Source organism: Quercus suber, unplaced genomic scaffold (genome assembly GCF_002906115.3).
Source record: "Quercus suber isolate HL8 unplaced genomic scaffold, Cork oak 2.0 scaffold_658, whole genome shotgun sequence".
NCBI classification, from domain to species: domain Eukaryota; kingdom Viridiplantae; phylum Streptophyta; class Magnoliopsida; order Fagales; family Fagaceae; genus Quercus; species Quercus suber.
Genome location: NW_027070099.1, coordinates 379,862 through 400,854, shown reverse-complemented (window position 1 = coordinate 400,854; position 20,993 = coordinate 379,862). Strand labels below are relative to the sequence as shown.

The 20,993-nt window shown below is 33.3% G+C and overlaps 2 protein-coding genes and 1 long non-coding RNA gene across 3 annotated transcripts; 1 reads left to right on the top strand and 2 right to left on the bottom strand.

The window, feature by feature from the left end:
• Positions 1 to 582: 582 nt before the first annotated feature.
• Positions 583 to 2,589, bottom strand: LOC111990881 (putative pentatricopeptide repeat-containing protein At1g12700, mitochondrial). The gene is made up of 2 exons (XM_065765858.1): positions 2,402 to 2,589; positions 583 to 2,301 (listed from the first exon to the last, which is right to left on the bottom strand). The coding sequence occupies exon 2, from the start codon at positions 2,184 to 2,186 to the stop codon at positions 708 to 710; it is 1,479 nt and encodes a 492-aa protein (XP_065621930.1). The 5' UTR covers positions 2,187 to 2,301; positions 2,402 to 2,589; the 3' UTR covers positions 583 to 707.
• A 2,001-nt stretch (positions 2,590 to 4,590) lies between these two features.
• On the bottom strand, positions 4,591 to 5,178 carry LOC112035345 (uncharacterized). The gene has a single exon (XM_024068171.1). The coding sequence runs from the start codon at positions 5,176 to 5,178 to the stop codon at positions 4,591 to 4,593; it is 588 nt and encodes a 195-aa protein (XP_023923939.1).
• Positions 5,179 to 16,125: 10,947 nt separating this feature from the next.
• LOC136064289 (uncharacterized) lies at positions 16,126 to 17,129 on the top strand. Its single transcript, XR_010625929.1, has 3 exons — positions 16,126 to 16,461; positions 16,545 to 16,666; positions 16,902 to 17,129. It is a non-coding gene; the product is annotated as an uncharacterized LOC136064289 (long non-coding RNA).
• The last annotated feature ends 3,864 nt before the right edge of the window (positions 17,130 to 20,993 follow it).

The window sequence follows — 20,993 nt, the reverse complement described above, 5'->3', positions numbered from 1 at the left end:
TAGTAAGGGTTGACACAAACTTCATCTAGCATTTTGACAAAAGGAAACTAAAAGATATGAAAGTGAAACAAAAAGTATCTTAAACTGATTGATATTGCCTAGGTCTAACAACTCAATCCATAGTTGTTTTAAAACAATAGTTTAACTTGCAAGCACCCATGACGTGTTTTAAGACTAAATTTGATCAGCTAATTACAATTGGATTACTTTTGTAAAATTGAAACTGATTCAAGATATAATTTGGTCCAGAACCTAATCGCTAAGCATTTAAGAATTTTGGGGCTGGTTTGGGGAGAGAAGGATACCAATTGAAGGTTTGACATTTAGGCTATATTTGAATTGGAATACTAGTTTTTATGATTGGAAAACTTTGAATAATGGTTGGAACATAGTCTAGCTAACTAGTACAAGAAATAAGATCTATGAATCTAGTCTCAAACTAGGACTCTTGAGTATCCACCTAAGAGGGCAGTATAATACACCCAATGGCTAGTCAAAAGGTTTAGCAACAACATGCGTGCACAAGAAAATTGCAACAAAAGATTGAACAGTAAAAGGAATAAACAATCTTGGGCACATAAATGAAAAGAAATACCATCTCGTAAGAAGTATAGAATTTTACTCAAAGCAAATATACCACTCACATAATGACTAGTGATAGGTTAAAATATAAAAGTTGTCTTTGATCTTGAGAAACTAAATAACCTTCACCCAGACTTTGGAAGCAGCTCTCGAATATTTTCATCTACTTGATTAGACGACAGCAAGTCAATAAACAAGGCAGCAGTTGTTGCGTTTGCTGAAAATCCCTTGTCAACCATCATTTTGAGATATTTCATTGCCTTTGTTGTGTCACCATGTTGCAATAACCATTGGATTAATGTGTTATATGTGTGCTCGTTAGGTGAACAACCATTGCCTTCCATTTTCTCAAGCAGCTCAATCGCTTCATCAATTAGCTCCTCTTTGCAAAACCCTTTGACCATTATAGTGTAAATCACAATATCACAGTCTAGCATTTTGTCTTCCATCTCCTGAAACAATGCCACTGCCTCAGCAATTCGTCTATTCTTGCAAACTCCATCTAACAAGATGGCGTGGGTCTGGCGATCTGGATGTTGGCCACAAGCTCGCATTGTATTGAATAGCTCTAGTGCAGTTTGGACTCTCCCCACTCGAAAAAACCCACCAATAAGAGTGTTGTAATTCACTACATCAGGAATCATTCCCTTGTTGGACATTTCATGGAACAAACGCATTGCCTCATCAATTTTTTTACTTTTGCAATATCCATTGATCAATATGTTATAGCTAAACATATCAGGTGAAAAACCCTTCTCAACCATCATATTAAATGCCTTAACTGCCTCATCCATTTGGTTTTGCAAACAATAACCATCAATCAAAGAATTGTAAGTGACTTTGTCAGGCTCAATGCCTCTTTGAATCATCACATCAAAAATTTCTTTTGCCTCAGTCAACATCCCTTCCTTGCAAAGTGTGTCCACCAATATGCTAAATGTTTGTACATCTGGCATGACCTTCCTTTGCACCATCTCATTCAACAAAGTAGACGCCTCCCTCCAGCGGCCAAAATTGCATAGTCCTTGAATTACGCAACTGTAAGTGACAACATCTGGCTGAATGCCTTTACTCATCATTTCAGAAAAAAGGTTCAAAGCCTCAGTTACCAATCTGTCCTTACATAAACTGTCAATGATCATGCTGTAGAGCACCACATTTTGTGCAAAATTCCTTTTTTCAAACTTCCTGAGCAACCTAATAGCCACACCAGTCTGGCCAATCTTACACAGACCGTTTACTATTGTTCCACAAGTAATCACATCAGGTTCATACCCTTTATTCTCCATTTCTTCTACCAGCCTAACAGCTCCAGCAATGTTACCTCTAAGACAAAGCCCCTTGACAAGAGTGGTTAGAGTTATACAGTTTGGTTGATATCCAAGTTTCAAAATTGTTGCTATGATAGAGAAACCAAAATTGACCCGGTTCAGATAGCAGTAGCAATTAATCAAAACATTGAGAGTATAAACATTGGGAGTAATTCCAAAGGATTCCATTCGTTTAATTAGAGCAACGACTACAGAGTAATGCTTCATTCTTGCAACCGCACCCAACAATTGAGTTAAATCGACAATGGAAGGCAAAGGGTGCATGTGAAGCATTGTATCAAACAGACCTAAGGCATGATCAAGATTCTTAAAGGTTCCACATTTGGAGTGATCTCTCACAGAATTCAACAACTGATTCCGATTCTGAAATGGGGTTTTCGCATTTTCTCTAATAGTAGAACAATAATGAGAAGTGAAAGCGCGAAATGGAAGGCTTACTGTAATAATCAAACGATTGCATATAAAAAGAAGAGAGGATGTTGATTTACCCATTTCACAATGACGACACAGAGTCTCAGCTACACCAACTCGGGTGGGTCGGGTTTGGTTTCGGCTTAGCTTCGAAAGGAGAAATTATGGTGGTGGAGTAGCAGATCGGAGAGCGAAGCAAGGAATTCGAACTTCGTTCAGAGCCCTTTTTCTCTTTTGACGAGAAGGAAGGTATATGATTCATGTTTCACCCAACTCGGTGTTTCAAAGCCCAGTACCTAAATTCTCAGCCATAGATTTAATCTAATGGCTTAAAGCTTTGACACCTCACCAAATAACAAAAACACTATTTTACCCTTAAAAAATTTCACAACCCCTTGCTAAAATTAAGAAATACCTAAATTCTCAGCCATAGATTTAATCTAATGGCTTAAATCTTTGACACCTCACCAAATAACAAAAACACTATTTTACCCTTAAAAAATTTCACAACCCCCCCCCCACCCCGGCTGTTTCAGCCGCCCACTGAGAATAATTTGATACTAAAAGGATTTTGATAATAATAATAATAATAATAATAACCTTTCTTGAGTGAGTGCATGCATCTCTTGTGCCTAATTTCAATAATGATTTTAACAAAAATAGATGGAATAATGGATTTGAACAAGTATAGATAATTATAAAGTTAGTTACAAAATTGGCCATAATTTAAGGCTACAAAATTATTCAATATCTTTTTTTTTTTAAGATAAATTTTGACAATTTTACAATTGGATTACATTTTCTTCTTATTTTTTCCATGCTTGTAAAATTTCTTAAAAATAAAAATTAATAGTTATATCATCAATAAATTATTTAAATTGCAAGTTTTTGTAGTTTAAAATTATGCATAAAATGTAATTTTATAAATTATATAATAAATATCCGATTGGCATAAATTTTGATATGTGTATTAAGAGCGTAAAGAACATGCAATCCAATGGTTATATTTTTAAAATATGTAGTAATGTTAATGATATTGAATAAGATTGTAATCTTAAGTTACAACCAATTTTGTAGCTAAACTTTATCTTATAAATAATGATCAAAAAAATTGAATACCTATGAACTAGTTGTCAAAACTCAAAATTATGAATTAGTTACATATTATCCTTTTTTATGAACTAAACAATGAGTAGGTGGGCAAAAACATGACAATCCTATCTGAGTGTGATTATAGTAGCACCCTACTTGCTGGGTTCAAGGTCCTGCTAGGATGTAGGGGACTACAGTGAGCCATAACTTCTCAGCCCCACGAAGGACATTAATGAACCTTGAGCTACTGAGGGAAGTAAGCCAAATGAGTCCATATTTGGACTCGAACCTTGGACCTCACACTCAGCACATCTTGTACATCACCCAAGACCACTAGACCACAATAAAATAGGATAACATGTAACTAACCTTCGAGCTTGGTGGTTAGTCACATGTTATTATATTTTATAAGGAAAAGAACATGCACTTGTTCTGACCAAAGGCATGTTGGTTATGAAATTATTACCATAGTTGGAGCTTACAAGCTTTGCATGTTTGTCCCAAACCCAACAACTATAGGTTAGATTGGCAAAATAAATTTTGACAAAAAAAAAAAAAAAAAAAAGTCCTCAATCTAGTATACACCAAAATCATTTAGATTGGCAAAATAAATTTTGACAAAAAAAAAAAAAAAAAAAAAGTCCTCAATCTAGTATACACCAAAATCATGAAACCCTTGGTGGAAATTTTGAAGAATCCCCAATCTAACACTCTAGATGAAATGCAATTTATAATGGTAGAGAGTAGAGCATCAGAGTTGATATGACTAGTATGACCTTGCAAGAGGGGAGTATAGTGGTGAGATGGTATACAATTTGAGAAGTTTTGAGCAGAAAGTGACTTTTTTTTTTTTTTTTTAAATTGATCTAAAACTATTTAATGTAAATTAAATTTATTATTATTTTAATAGTCATGCTTATCTTTGAGTGTGCCAAATATACAAGTTGTGTGCCACGTAAGTATTTTTCGTTAATGAGTTAAGGGTAAAGACCAAATTAATTGCCTATGAGTTGAAAAATAAAAAATACCAAATTGACTACTACTAAAATGTAGGGATCAAATTGAAGATGATCCCAAACATAAGGATCAAAATGATATTTTCACCAAACATTATTTAGATCCATTGACATAAAACCAAGTTACCAAACACAATCCCATATAGCATACAATTTTGTCAAATCCATTGTTGACATGTTCTTAGAAGTTTAGACCAGAGCATATTCAACAGCTTTTTCCCAATGACATAAGTTGTATAAGCATCGTGCACTGCATACTTTATCTGTTCTAGTGTGAAAAATTCAGCACTCCAGTCAGGGCATTCACTAATTGATTCCTTTATATCCATTCCAACTTCACATGCCAACTCAGCTAATCCATAATCTTTTATGTGGGCTTTCTTCAAACACTTAGAAGCAAAGTACCCAAGTTGAACAACTGTACTACATCTTAATCTTAAACTAAATAAGTTCATGTCAGCCATTTTGGTACTCAGAAAGCAAATAGTATTATCAGCCATAAGCACCCTGAGAGCCTCAGGAGGAACTTCTGCTATGCGTGAGTGAATGATTAGGCAACAAGTCCCAACACAAAGAACCAACACGAACTTGGCGTTGTCAAGCTTAACATCAAGACCTACAATACGACTTTCTAAAGCTTGTAACCAAGGCTCCAACTCATCTATCTTAATACCAACCATGGCAGGATCATCGACCACACTTGCCTTAACCTTTTCACCATGTATTTCAATTTTATATGTATCCATCTTTGCTAGGATAGATACTGGTATACAATTTAACCTGAACATGTTGAAGTAATTCAAGGTAGTGCTTCTTGTACTTACGAGAAAACTAAAAAGCAAGAATGCTTATGAATGAGGACACACAGAGAAAAAGAAACAAAGTATGAAAGAGCTGTATTTGACCTGTGTATTTTCTGTATTTCTGTAAAACCGAATATACATGAGAAGGCCTCAATATTTAGGCTTGAATACTTGACCTAGTAGGAAAAGGGATCCTTGATTGAGACTAAAATCAAGGACATATTGGTAGTCCTTGATTTGAGCTCAATCAAGGAAATGGTTATAATTGTACTAGAATTAAGGATATACAGATGTGATGTGATAAATACTAACTAACAATGAACTTGACTTTGCTTGGAATTAATTGCATAAGTCCAGGTGAGTTTTTTTTTTTTTTTTCCTAGTTACAAGGGGCGAGGGGTGATTTAAACTGTCAGAGGCATGGATGAGGTGCCAACTAGTAAGTTACAACTTACAAGGCTCATGACAAGTCTAGACCATGGTTCTCAAAACCGGACCGGACCGAGAGGTCGGACCATGAGAACCGGAAACCGGGATGAAAACCGGTTTTTTAAGCCTAAAGAACTAGACTTTTTGTTAATTCTGTGAACCCCTAAAACCGGGGTTGGACCGCACGAACCGGTAAGAACTGTGCGGTCCAACCCCTTAGCAATTTTTTTTTTTTTTAAAAAAAAAAACAACTTAACACAATTTTATTCTACTTAATTAAATTATCCATCTCTTACAAGGAATAAAAAAAAAATTATAATTAAAACCCTTCAAAGATATTCAACTTTACTTCAAAATTTAATCATAAATTTTAATGTTTTCATAGTTATTATTTTATTTTGTTAACTTTCTTATTTAATTATTAAATACATACTTGAAAATCATTAAATTTCCCTTACATATATAGATATATTAGTCAATTTTGCTAGTTTTATAAATTTAATATCTATATTTAGGCTTTAATTAATTATTAAATTAATTATGACGTCATCACGGTTTGACCCCGGTTCGACCTCAAAACCTTGAACTTCTCCCTTTTACGGTTCAATGAACAGTCCGGGTCTGAAAACCTTGGTCTAGGCAAGTTTGATGGGATGTTATTACATGGTTGATCAATTGAATCCAAACCCTTAATCATAAAATTTCCCATTGGAAATTACCAAATTGGAGAGCCTTTATTAACTAAGGGCAGTGGAAATTGGAAAATCATGAGTTGCATCGCTAGCTAGAGTGGTGATTGATTCTTCATGAATCATGATCATGACCTCTAGAACAGCTTGTTATATTTATTTTATTTACTTTTTAACTATTAGAACTTTTGCTGATTCTCCACAAAAATTAAAATAAAAAAAATAAATAAATAAAAAGAGTCTTCCCCCACTTCCCCTCTTTTGTAAGCAACATTGTTAAATCTTAGGAAAATGTTTGGTTTAGTTTGGTACTTTAGCAACCTTTGCCCTATGATTCATCCCATTTGTTTTTTTTTTTTTTTTTTTTTGAAGCCGATTTATCCCATTTGGTTTGAAAATATTATATTTAATATATATATATATATATATATACACGCACTATTAATAAGAGAATTCTCCTATTTCGTCTTCAATTTATGGCTTACTAAATTATCCTCATACAAATTTTGAAATAACATACCCTTTAGTTTAATTTTTTTTTCCTACAAAAAAGTAAAAAATATTAAAATAGTAATACTATCTCATGTACAAAAAGAAAAAGAAAAAAAAATTGTTATTCTCACCACCCATTTGTATTCAAATGCCTAATTCCTATCAATATTTGTTATTTATTTGAATTCAAATACTTCAAAATATAAAAAAATATATATATAAATTACTTCTTCTAAAAGAAACTACCTCACGTAAAAAGTAAAAACTATTCATTCTTATATCGATTTTTTTTTTTTTGAATTCTTTAAAACATTCCAAAATTTTTGTTATCCAAATTCTATACAGTTATCACAAATCCCCATCCATCCATACTAACGTATATCATCTTTCTTTTGTTCAAATCTCAAATTTTTGTACTTATCACAATTTTTATCCCAATCAATAAATTCAAAGGTCCCATTGGGTTTCAACTTCTTACGATTCTCTATCTCATTTTTAAACATTATTTCACATTATCTTACCTCTTTCTTTAAAAAAAAAATACATAGTTATTTATATATCACTTTTAGCATTGTAAAACTATACCAAAAAACAAATAAATAAATAAATAAAAACATTATTGTACGCACAAAACGCATGTGATAAGTCTAGTACTATTAATTAGGGCCGGCCCTAGGCCTAGGCCAATTAGGCCATTGCCTAGGGTCTCCCTACATAGAGAAGGCCCCAAAATTTTTTTGGGGGGGGGGGTAAATTTTTTTTTTAATATAAATATTTTTGAGAGATATTAAAAAATTTTAGTTTACATTTTTCCACTATTAAGAAGGCCCAAAGAACTAAGTAATGCTAGAGATAGACATAAGACAAATTTAGATAAATAGGTCTTACAAATAGATGTGTTACTAATCACAAGTAATTTAAATAAGAAAATGTTAAAAATACTATAAATTTTATTACATAATTTTATTTTTTATTTTTTTTTATAAAAGATAAAAATTATACTATAGCCTAATTTAAGTGTATATGTGTGTGAACCTCTTTCTTAGAAACTTGAACCCCGACCATTACCCCTACACCCCACAATCACTTATACTTGTGAAGTGATCATTGCGCTAAAGGTGTGTAGCGATCTATATAACTTTTATAATTTGATGTGACAATGAATATGATGGTGAACTTCAACAAACCATTGAATGCATTTTTTAATAAACTTTTGTGATTGGTGATATATCTTTGTAATTCTCATGTTGTAAATTTTATAATATTTCTAGCTTTTTTGTAAGCCTCATGTTATTGATCACATTCATTAGAATACCAGCTAGTAGTGAAATTCGTTATAACTTTAGCATTTTCTAAAAAAAATATATATATTAAAATGTAAAAAGAATAGATTTTAAAAAAAACTATTATATAAATATTATTTAAGTAATAACATAAAAGCCTTATTTGAAGATTTCGCCTTACGCCTCCAAAAGCCCTGCTATTAATAAGAGGATTTCCTATTTCGTCATCAATTTTTGGCATACCAAAATATTCTCATACAAATTCTAAAATTACATGCCCTTTAGTTTTTTTTTTTTTTTTCCTAACAAAAAGAAAGCAAAAAAAGAGAGGTTAAAATAGTAATACTATCTCACGTATAAAAAGAAAAAAAAAACTATTATTCTCACCACCATTTATATTCAAATGTCTAATTCCTATCTGTATTTGTCATCTATTTGAATTCAAATACTTCAACTATCTTTATAAAAAAAAAAATACAAAATTACTTGTTCCAAAAAAAAAAAAAAAAAAAAGCCACTACCTTACGTAAAACCTACTTGTAAGGTTAGGATTTGTAGCCCAAGCCTAAAACAATGAATTTGTAGAGAATGTGTGAAAGAGCTAAGTTAATTGTGAATTTAGTAACGGTTAATTATGATATCCAGGAATGAACCAACGTAAAAACACACGTAAAAGCTAAACAAATTGACGTCCGAAGAGGTATATTATTGATTGAACAGTGATTACAATTCTTAAAGCTACAGTAAAGTCTTTCTCCACCTTTCATTATCTTTTTTCCAATCCCCTTCTTTAGAGACCTTTATCGTTTATATTGCTTTCTTGTAAACCATCTTCATCGTACACTTGTTCTTCATCTAAGCAATCACTTGAGTATATGTCATATCAGATATCTTCTTTAGTTCTTCAGGAGTGTTGGTAGTTGAAGTTACACTGTTCAGGGGTCTTCTCCACATAAATGTGGTCAAAAAAGTTGCTGCAGTGCATTAAATACGGTGGTAGCAGCTTTTTCCTTTAGATATTTCTCTGTTCTTATCATCTCTAGACATGCCCAAAGCTTATCTTCATCATTGGATTTGCTAGGAAGATCACTTGAACCTCTCAGGTACTTGTTTGATCGAGACTCTCTATATCCGAGGAGAATACGCTCTTCGGCCGACTGATGATCTCTTCGGACTATACTCCACAATCATTTCCAGGTATATCTCCCATGTAAAATCCTTCCCAATAATTTTCTTCTCTTCGGACATACCTTAACCCAAGAATGAGGCCCCAGACTCAATACACAATGTTGGGCTTTTACCCCCACAATAGCCTCTCAAAATTTTAATTTTTCCCTCGTATCCGAGGAGAAAAAATAAGATTTTGATTTGTTTACGAAATGACAGTTTAAAGCACAAAAATATCTGAGCTCACACGTGTACAAGCATAGATTTAGGCGTTTCATCATTGCCGCTGTCGTTTCAGTATTCCCAAAGCATTATTAATTACTCCAGGCGGCATTTTGTCCCTTGTATCCAGCGGTGGACTGTTGATCCAACGGTTGATGCTCTTCCTCAGAATTTGGGCGGGATGACTCCTACCTTTTCATCTGTCCCCATATATAAAGCCTCAAAAGAGGTTATTTCTTCTTTACTTAGCAATTCTCAGATTATCCAGCGAACTCAAGCACTCGAATCCACCAAGCTCTTCCAATCATTAATCCTAGTTCTTCCCAGAGTCTATAAGAATCTTTTTGTGAGTTCAAATATCATTCTCCGATTTAGTTTGCGTAAGTTTCAACATCTCCAAACCCTTCATCCTCTTCTCGGCCAAGGTTCTCGGCCTTCAAACTCTTATCTCCCAGTTATTGTTCTGCGTCTTTCTTTAGTTAACCAAAAATTGGTAGATTTCAATATCTTGTCGATAGTCCTGCCTTAATAGAGGAATTTAAGGAGACCTACGACATACCACAGGGGGTAAACCTGAGGTATTGTCCCCCAGAAAAGATATTAATCAATCGAAGAGAGGGAGAAGTCGTAATCCATATGATAGCCTTCATAGAAGGAGGAATGACTCTCCTCATGGGTTCTATTACCCAAAATTATCTTCGTAACCACAGGCTTTCTTCTGATCAGTGCGCACCTAATGTCTTTAGGATCTTAGAAGCAATTGACACTTTGAACCTTCATCTAGGATTAGGACTTACTTGGCTTGACGTGGTACATATGTACGAGTGTCATAGCCAGAAGAGAGCAGGATACTATCTCAAATCCTGCTCCGACGTCGTTAGGCTCGTCTCCTATCTGTGGGCCGCCTCCACTGTCAGCACAGCCTCCCACCACCGTTAAACCGTTGGAATTCAGTTTAGAATTGGTTCTTTTTTTTCTTTTTTCTTTTTTTGGTACTTGGGTTATATTGGGTTTTGCCTAAAGAAATTGGATTAGAATTGTTTTTGTTTTTGTCTAATTTGGGTTGCATTCATTTTGGGTATCTGTTTAAAATCAACATGCATGCCTTTTTATTTATGTGATTTGAGTGCTTTTTATTAAAAGATTAAAATAAATTTTAATTTTTCCTTGCAATTGCGATACATAGGCTACAGCGTTCACGGATTATAGTGATTGAGGCATTGCATTAGAACAAGTACCAAAAATTTTGAAAGGTAAGTTTTTATGAATTTTCCCCTTAATTGTTCGGTTCTTAATTTATTCTTTTGTTAATAAATGGTTGATTAATTTGTGCTATATGTTCAAATTCCAACAAGATTTGGTTTTTTAGATTAATTTATGATTAGTTTTGGAGTTATTTTACAAAAGAAACACAGTTGACAGAAATCTATATAAATAATTAGTTACATGTAAAACTATAGCTGTTGAACAATTATTGATTATGATGTGAAGGGGTGAATTCTATTGAATTTTGAGTCAATGTTAATTTTTTTTTTAGTTCAATGCAGCCAAACGGATGCATTAAGAATTGAAAAGAGTTTTAGTTTCAGTTGTTTCAAGCATTCAAATTTAGTTAGTTGCTTCGTAAATCTTTGTTTTTAAGGCATTGAAATTGGAAAGATATGTTATCTATTTGTTTATTATTTTGACTCAACCTATTAACTGAGGATAGAACACAGAAATCATTTACTGTGGGGGGTAGAAACTCAAGCTTATGTATTGAGCTCAATGCCCTATGTGAAGGTTATTGTGTGTCCGAAGAGGCGAAAATTATTGAGGAGTATTCCGCATAAAAGAAAGATACCTGGGAGTGAAAAAGATCCGTCCGAAGAGAACACCAACGTTCCGAAGAGATCATTCTCCTCGGTTGTAAACATTCTTGGTCAAACAAATATCTGAGGGGTTCGAATGAGCTTACTAATGACTTTAGCAATTTGGATAAGCTTTGGACATGCCTGGAGATAAGAAGAATGGAGAAATATCTAAAAGGAAAAGCTCCCACCACCATATTAAATGCACCGCATCTGCTTTTCTGGCCGCATTAATGTGGAAAAGGCCCCTAAACAGTGTCAATCCAGCTACCACCACTCACAGAAAGCTAAGGAAGAAATCTGACGTGACACATACTCAAGTGAACACTTAGATGAAGAACAAGTGGACGATGAAGATGATGAGAGAGGATGCTATATAAAGAAAGAGCTTCTAGCAAAGAAGTGGACTTTTGGGAGAGCTGTATTGATTTTTCATTGAATAATATTCCTCTTCGGACATCAAATTGAAAGACTGTGAAGTGTTTTTTTTTATTTTTTTTTTATCAGTTCTCTCTTAGCACCATAGTTAACTATTGCTTAGTCCACAATCAGCCTAGTTCTTCCACCAATTCTCTACAAATTCATTGTTCTGGGTTTATTGGGCTCATAATCCAAACCTTTTGGGCTTAGGCCACAAAAATATACCCTACATTTACTTTTTGTTTGTGGGTCTGGGTTGATACTCTTCAAACTTTGTATTACATGCTGAGATTGGTAACGTAAATGCATGTGTATGTATGTTTTGTTTGAATGTGATTTTACAATTAGCTTTTGTTTAGATAGTTTCCCTCACCACGTGTTTGATGTGGAGCAACCTAGCTATTGTAGCCTAACTATGTTCATATTTATTTTTGTATTGTAGACAGTTTAGCCTCACTATATGCACTTTATCTTTGCATCTTATAAGCCTTCAAAGAGATGAACGGCAATATCTTCTTTGGTCTTGAAATATTGCTAGTATGTCCAAGTAGAAATTACTTAGTCTTGCAATCTTACTTATTTTAAAATATATTTTAGATCAAGTTACATTTTCAACAACAAATAATGACATAGGAATTATATGTGTAGCCGTTTGTAATTTCTTGTGGCTGGATTCTTCTAAAATATTGTTCTAAACATGTTTTATCTATAATTATTTATAGCTAGGAATTGATTTTCTCATGCCCAACCTTTACCACTCCAATGCAGAGAATTATTGCAATTCTTAGCCTGTATGGATCATATCATTTGAGTTTTGTGTTTGCCTTTGTCTTTGTTCTTCTACTTGCAATATCCCCACTATATCTGGACATTTTTCCTGCTGTATTATTGTGGTTCTTAGCCTATATGGATCATTCTTCTTCAGTTGGTTTATAATCATTTAATCCTTTCATAATTTTCTGCACACTTTGTGTTGGCATCATTAGAGATGCTTTGGTGAGAAAGCATATAAAGTTTTTGGAGGTTATTTTCCTTTCTTTAAAAAGATCAATGTTAGTCGAAAATGCCTATCAGTTTTTTGATAAATGTACTGTGAGAGAATTGGAGATTAGTGGCACTAAATTGAGTGACCATATTATATTTTTTTAATATGACTTCCATTCTTTCACTTCTTTATTTCCACACATCATAGTTTGCTAATTTGAAGCTTTGGATCTTTATTTTCTCACATCATATTGGGGGCTCAATTGAGTTATTGTTTGCATTTGCTACATTTTTTAATTGGTTGCTTAATCAGTAAATATTTTACTATGGGTTGGTAGTTTGAACAGTCAAGAAAGAAACCTGAGAAATCAAAAAATAATTTTATAGAGATGCTAAATGTTATTGTCTGCGCCTTTATTATTTGTTAATTATGCTTTCTTCCTTTGAAAATTTGTTTGAACAATTTGGTGGGTTATTCTTAATTATGAAAAGCATGCCAACTATAAAGTTTCCAATTACTCATTATAGAACCCATAACCAAAAAATTTGCCACTACCAATAAAGGTTTTTTTTTTTTGTTAATATGTATGATTTAGGTTTGGGTATTTTAGTTGGATTGATTTTGATTTTGGTATTTGGGTTAGATTTGGTTTTGATTAAATTATTTGGTAGACTTTTTGATATTAAATGATCACATAAGAACTTTTGAAGTGGAATATATACTCCACAAGTTTATGTGCTCAGTGCTCTTTACCTTAAGTGTCCAAATAGTGGGGTCACCTTAGTAGAAATAAATTTGAAGCAAAAAATATTGTATTTTGTTGAAGCATAACAAATTATAAAATAAGTTAAGTTGGAACTTTTACTGTTTAATGAGCGGATTAGGTTTCTCAAAAAAAAAAAAAAAACTTTCGGGATTTTTAAAGAATGTGAGCGAAAGGTTTATGCATTTGGGATCAAATGTGGCCTGGACACTAGGAGTAGATGATGGCTTAGGTGTTTACTATTTACCCCCCCTAAAAAATCGCTAACATAAGCACTCTAACCTTAGAGAGAGAGAGAGAGAGAGAGAGACTTTAGTGGCATAAAAACTCAAATTAAAGACTAAGTGAAAAAAACCTAAGATTAAAGAACTCTTTGGTAATACAATTCCTAAAACTATAAGTATGATTCCCAAGTAAATTAGAAGCCAATGTCTTATACACATCCCAATTATCTCTCTCCTTATTAAAGGAAGTTACTGACTTTTATATTTTTCTTTTTTGGTGAAGGAAGCTCTTAAGCTCTTGCATGGGTAGAGCCAAGTAACTTTTAATCCCTGCTTATATCTTTAATTAGATGAAATTTACTTCTCTATTTTGGATTTTTTCTCCCTTCATTGTGCCATTTTATGATTTGAGTTTATTACCATGGCCAGTAGCCTTTTATTTTTTTGGTTACAAATTTGATAAGCCCTCTCATAATAGTGGGGAAAGGAATTGAGAAGAGTGGGAAGCCTCTACAAAGGGAGCACATCCAACAGAATTATTCCCAACTACTTATCAAAAAAAAAAAAAAAAAGAATTATTCCCTTTATGATCCAAGTAGGTGATTTTACTCTTGGTGATGCCAGAGGTGGGGTTTCAATATCTGGTGTGAAGTTTGTCAATGAGAACTTTAAACTAAAGCACACCAGGTTAGGCAAGTTAAAGTCCTTCTTACCAGAATTGTTTTTGAATGTGAAATGTGTTCCAAATTTTATAGTAATCTAATGTGTTTGATTGGGTTTTATAGATTTTTGTAGATTAGCTTTGACTTTGGGAACATTTTTGTATTTCAAACCAATGCCATTTGGGTTTTAAAGTTTGCTCCCTATATATCACTTCTTTTTCTTGGAGGAACTCACACCCAAAAGCTATTGATTGGTAAGTTATATATATCTATATATCTATATATATATATATATATATATATNCATGCAATTATTAATGCTCGGTTGAATTGTAATTCTATTTAGAGTTTTATGCATTGGTTTTGTATCAGATTTGTTCACTTCGTTGAAATAACATCATCTCATACAGATGTTGTTTGATGATGTGCAATGTTATAAGATGTTGAAATCCAAGAAAGGTCTTTTTTTTTTTTTTTTGGGCAAACTAAGAGAACACAACTACGAAAGGAAAACCTACACATATTATGCATTTTAATGAGCAGAAGATTTGTGCGTTGAGTACGACCTTTTAATGAGCAAGAAGCTACAGTTGTAAGATTATAAGGTGTAAGCTGAGTTAGGTTGCTTAGATTTTGTGTAAATGTAATTTTTACTTGAAAAGTTGAAATCGCTTTGGACATGCAGATTTAAAGGAAAGAGAAGAGGTCAAGCTTGTCATAGTATTGAGCAACCATGATAGCTGATTGCGCTATTGGCTTTTGTGTAAATTAAATGTCTAGAACAAAGATAAAAGCGGCAATAGTGTTTATTGAAATTCTTGACACAATGAGTGTTTTTAGGTGCATGATTTGCAAAATACATTAGAGTGAAAATTAGATTTGTGTAGTTAGGTTGATTTACAATTAATAAGTTGTATGTTTTTATTGTTGCAAAATTGAATTTGGATTCTAGCTTTGAACTAGGTAAACATATAACAGTTGCAATTTTTTTAAAATAGTTTTCCCATTGTCTTTAATGGTTTTTTTTTTTTTTTTTTTTTCTTTTAGCTTTTTCTTGATGGGCAAATCAACCTCTTATCTTTTTATTTAACTATCCCGTGCATTGCACGGGTTAGCAGTTAGTAATAACTAATAGCTGAAACATTTGACTTTTTATTGACTGCGTCTCATTGCGTCATGTGGCTACGCAAATTATTGTTATGTATACATTTTAAAAAGATGAAAAGTTGTGTCTTTTTTTTTTTTTGAAGAAACAAGTGTCCTTTCACTTTTGACATTGAACAATTGTATTTTTCGGCTTTGCCGGATTTGGATCTGGTGCAATATCTAGGGTATTGCATTGGGTACAATTACACGAGTCCAAATCTTCTGTCCCACTTTTCCTGCTCCACTCTATACTCCACCAATAAATACTTGCCACGTGATACTATTAATTAATAACTGTAAGATTAATAAGTTAATAATGATAATATTTAATTAATTAAGTGAACATGTGGTAAGTATTTATTGGTGGAGTATAGAGTGGAGCAGGAAAAGTGGGACAGAAGATTTGGACTCCAATTACACTACATCTACTCACACTAATTTTTACCACTTTCATTTTTTTACTTTAACTTTTTAACTTTTTTTATTCAATAGTCTCAATTGTGTATTACTATTGCATTAGGTATTGCACCAGATCTGAATCTGGCTTTGCCTGTTAAGTTCTCTCTAAAAAATAACACACTAACTACATTTACAAACACAACGTTCTAGATCTGTGGAAGTTAGTTTGCCAAACACTTCTTTCTTTATCTCTTTCTCTATACGCTTCTCTCTCTCTCTCCCTCTCTGTAAATGGCACAGTCAACCGTTTCTCTGTTAGAAATAAAATAGCCATAGAGAGAGAATGTAAATCTGAACCCAGCGGCCAGAGACAGATAGAGAGAGACTGAGAGAGGAGCCGTCAGAGTGTCAAACCGCAACCATGTCAAACCATCACCCACCTTCAGTCCAGCCTTCTGCCACTGTCATATACCGTCGGAACCACTACCAATACAGGTATTTTAAACAACAAAAACTGGTTTTTTTTTTTTTTTGGGTTATTGGTTTTGATTGAGGTTGGGTTATTGGTTTTGATTAAGGTTGAATGGTGAGGAAAAGCTGGGCACGATCGAAGACATCTACAAACCCACTTTAGAGAAGAAGCGGAAAAGGCAGAGAAATAACGGAAAGGGTTTTTTCGATATTGTGGGGCTCTTTGCAGGTGAGTGTTCTTAGAGCGGAGGATTTTGTGTAGATAAAGCAAATTTGGGTTGGGTGCACTGGCAGATCTATGTACATGTTAAAAAAAAAAAAAAAAAAAAATGATTTTTGCTTTGTTTCTTTGGGTTATATATATGGTTTGTCCTTGATAATTGTTAAAAATTTTGTTTTTTTTGTTTTTTTTTTTTAATTTAAAGGTGATAACTGTTAAAAATTTGGTTGCTTTTGTTTTGAAGGTGTTAAAATTTGTTGAAGAAGTTGATGATGTTCATTGCAGTGGAATACTTGATTTATGTTCATTTCGGATTTTCATTTGTATAAAGCAAATTATTTATAAGGCAAACAGTGTTATGGTCAAGGGTGAAAGTTTTTAATTTGAATACTTTGTCTTGGCTTAGGCAAGGTGGCTGTGCAAAATCCATTGTGCCATTTAGAATACTTAATATTTACATTTTCTTACTCCATGCAAATTGAGTGCATTTGTTTTATTTGTAGGAACTAAGGGCAACTGCCTCATCTTTTCCTATTAAATAAGTNCCCATCTGGATGTGTGACTAGGTGGTAATAATAAAAAGATGTTTCAGTTGACATTTCTACTATTATATTATGTAATTAAATTTAATACTCATTTTGAGGTGAAAATGGCCAAACTCATTACACAGTTAAATTTCCACTACATATATAGAACCATGTATGTATCAAATGTTGTACACAGTTAATATTGCAAAACTCATTACATGAAACTCATGCATAAAAATCTCATACGAAAACAATCTAAAAACTAAGCATTGAAGTCATTTAACCCATGCAGAAATATCAAAAAACTAAGCATTGAACTCATTTAACCCATGCAGAAATATCAAAAAACTAAGCATTTAACAATACCTCTATCTACTAGTCACAAGAGGGTTGAACGTTGGTTGATGGAGACAATGACACAGCTCAAAGAATTGCAGATGGTGACCAAACAAGAAAATTTATGCTGGAAAGATCTCACTCGCACATGGAGTTGGAAAGAGGTCTGTGACTCGGAACTGAATGCAAGTACTGAATGGAAGTAATAATGTTGACTGGTGATATTTGTTTAACGGTACTCGAGCTCAAAGAACTCGAGTACCATTAACCATACATTTATTACGACGGTTGGAGCTAGTACGAAGTTGTGAGTAGGTGGGTAATAATGAAATGTGGTAGTAGGTACTCGAGTTTCGTAAACTCAGGTACCATAGAAATACAGTACTCGAGCTTGGTGAGCTCGAGTACCTCAGTAATACAGTACTCGAGCTCACCAAGCTCGAGTACGAAGCACAATATTTAAAATCTTGCCATGTCATTGTGCCACGGTGGAAGTGGAAAATGTAGTACTCGAGTTCACCAAACTCGAGTACTTAAAAAGGTGGTAGATTGCTGATTATTTCCGAAACAGTGTCTTCATGCAAAATACTTCAAAAATTAATGGTATTGGGCCAATTTGGCCACTCCCAGTCCCCACCAAGAATCCCGATATCATGAGGTGAATAGTTTTATTTATTAAAATAAATTGAAAATCCCAGGCGACATCATTTGGACAAGTTGGGCATGAGAGATGAAAGTAGGGATATAAAAGGAAAAAGGGGAAAAAGTTGAACCGAAAGTTGAAATTAACTAGTGTTTTATTAGCAAGTTCTGCAAAGTTTTTCTTGACTTGTTTGACACTTCTACCGTTTAAATTACTCCCCACCCAAGCGACAACACTTGGAAAATTTGCATTTGGACGCAAAAGATAAAAGTAGCCAAGGGATCAAAAAGAAAGGAAGAAAAAAGGAAAGGGAGACCGTATGGAAAAAAAAAAATTGAAAGGAAAATGTTGAACCCAAAGTTGAAAGTTGTGTTTCTCTTCGGTTGCCAATTTTCCTTTATCATGATTGATTGATGGAGCATATGGGATTCTTTAGTTGAATTGTAAGATTTCTTTTTTTTTTTTTTTTTCATTAAAAGACTTAATGTTGTCTATATAGAGTTTATCCTAATTATTTAATTATTACATATTTAGTTTTATGTTTTTTATTTGATAATGAGAATGATAGTTGAACTGATAGTTGAAAATTAACTGTATGTGATACTCCTTGATGGAAAGGGAATAAATAACAAACCAATTTTAAAATTGAGGGGATCCCTAGTATAACCTTGAAAAGCCTGTTGTGCTCTCCCATATGTTATTTGAAGAGAGGTCCAAAATTTGTAAATCTTTCAGACAAAGCTCAAATTTAATGGTATGCTTCCATAGGAATTATTGGAAGGTAGGATTAGAACAATTAACTATGGCAGATCTTCCCAAACCATACTGGTACTTTTCCAAAGAATCTTCTCTCCTAGTTCTCTAATCATCAAGGAACTGAAATTTCTCAAAGGCAAAGGTAAGTAATAGGCAGATCCAACATTTCGAGCTCAGACAGTGAACCCAAAGAACTTGGAACTTCCCCATAGAAATTGTTGCTAGCAAACTCAAAATAGCTAGGTTAGGCTAATGCATAAAAAAAATAGCAAGTCGTTTGGATAATAGGATATGTAATAGGTCTAGGCATTTCAACAACCCACCATTAATATTACAAACAAACAAAATTGACTAGGAAAATCGATTTTTGGAGAGGTTCAATATAGAGAGATTTGTGGTAAAAAGTGGTTGTGTAGAACTTGTGTGAATCACATTTGCAAATTGAGAAAGCAGAAACGTGGGCGTGTAGAACTTTTGCTTAATTGGTGAGAGACAGCCCGAAAGGAGTCATTAATTTGTCGGCAGAAATGTTGGACTTCCTGCTATGCTGCCTTTGCCCCCACTTCTTCTTCTTTTTTCTTTTTTCTCTATTTTTTTTTAATATCTTTCGGCTGATTATTTCAACATCCGTTGTCGCATTTGTAAAACTTGCATAATACAATTGTAGTAACTTTTAACATTTTCTAAATTTTAATTGTGAAATCTTAGGTTAATTTATTTCAACCATGTAGTAATGAGTTACATTGTTTAATTTAATTATACTTGTGGGAAGATAAAATCTTCTTCATTCCATCTGTCATGTCATGCAATCACATGGTTGAAATCATACCTAAACTTTGCTTGACATTCGATTATATATGTTGGGAACAGCTAGTGTGGTAAGAGAGACTTTTAGAAGAAAGATTGGTAGCTATATTTATATTTTCAAGTGCAGTTACATCGAATACAAATCCTCTATACTACATTTTGTGTTTTACTTTATGTTCTACTAATCATAACTTGTCATGTGTTTATTTTATTTTATTTTTTCCATTTTAAACTTCGGTTATTTTATAAGGAAAATTAAACAAATACATGGCAAGTTGTGATTAGTGGAACAAAAAAAAAAAAAATAGTACTGAGGATTTGTAAACAACTCGTAATATTGACACCAAGTAAAAGAATTAGTCTAGAGACACTAGATAGGGCTTTCATGCAAAATCACATTGAAAAATTAGTGTTACCCTAAATAAATTTATTAAAAGAAAGAAGAGGGCAAATCACAACCTTAAATGCTTTCTTAGGAAAAGTTGCCACGACTGTCTTCCCACCCTAGGGTTTATCTATTAAAATGCCAATCCCAATGAGAAGATTTGCCTTTAGTGCCACCAAAAAGAGACTACAATATTGTATGTTTTAAGGGATTGCAAATTGGCTAAATTATGTGAAATTAAACATTGATAATAGCAGATAAGGGGAGATGGTTATTCGGATTTCCCCTCCATATCGATATATACACCAACAAACTATGCAAAATTATGGGCATGTGGTATTTGGGCCATAAACATATTATTATTGAATTTGACACAATCATTGCCATAAACTTGATTACTAATTGAAAAGATCCACCTATGGATCTTTCTACGTATTGGTTCATGATGAAATAGAGTTTATTCTCTTGTAATTGTAGTCCTTAATAGATTTCAATAGTTTGAAGGGCTTTGTAAGGTGTGAACGGTTTTTAGACCCCTTAACCCAACCAGATTAACCTAGTTAATTAGCCAAGTGTTTAACTTAGTCAGATTATTCAAATCTAGGTTATCACAATCAAACAATTATATCAAGAGTATAAAGCAGTAGAAAAATAAATAACACAAGATATGATGACCTAGGAAACCACACGGTAAAAACCTGGGACCTAGCTATCTTCAAGGTAAACTTGAATCTACTATCTGAAAGAATCGAAGTTCATACAAAAGGACTTACAAGCTCCCCGCTTGACTTCCTAATGCTACCCACCAGTAGAACTTACTGACACGACCACATGCAAGCTCCGAATCCACGAACTCCTTCTTTCTTGGATTCTCCAATCAGC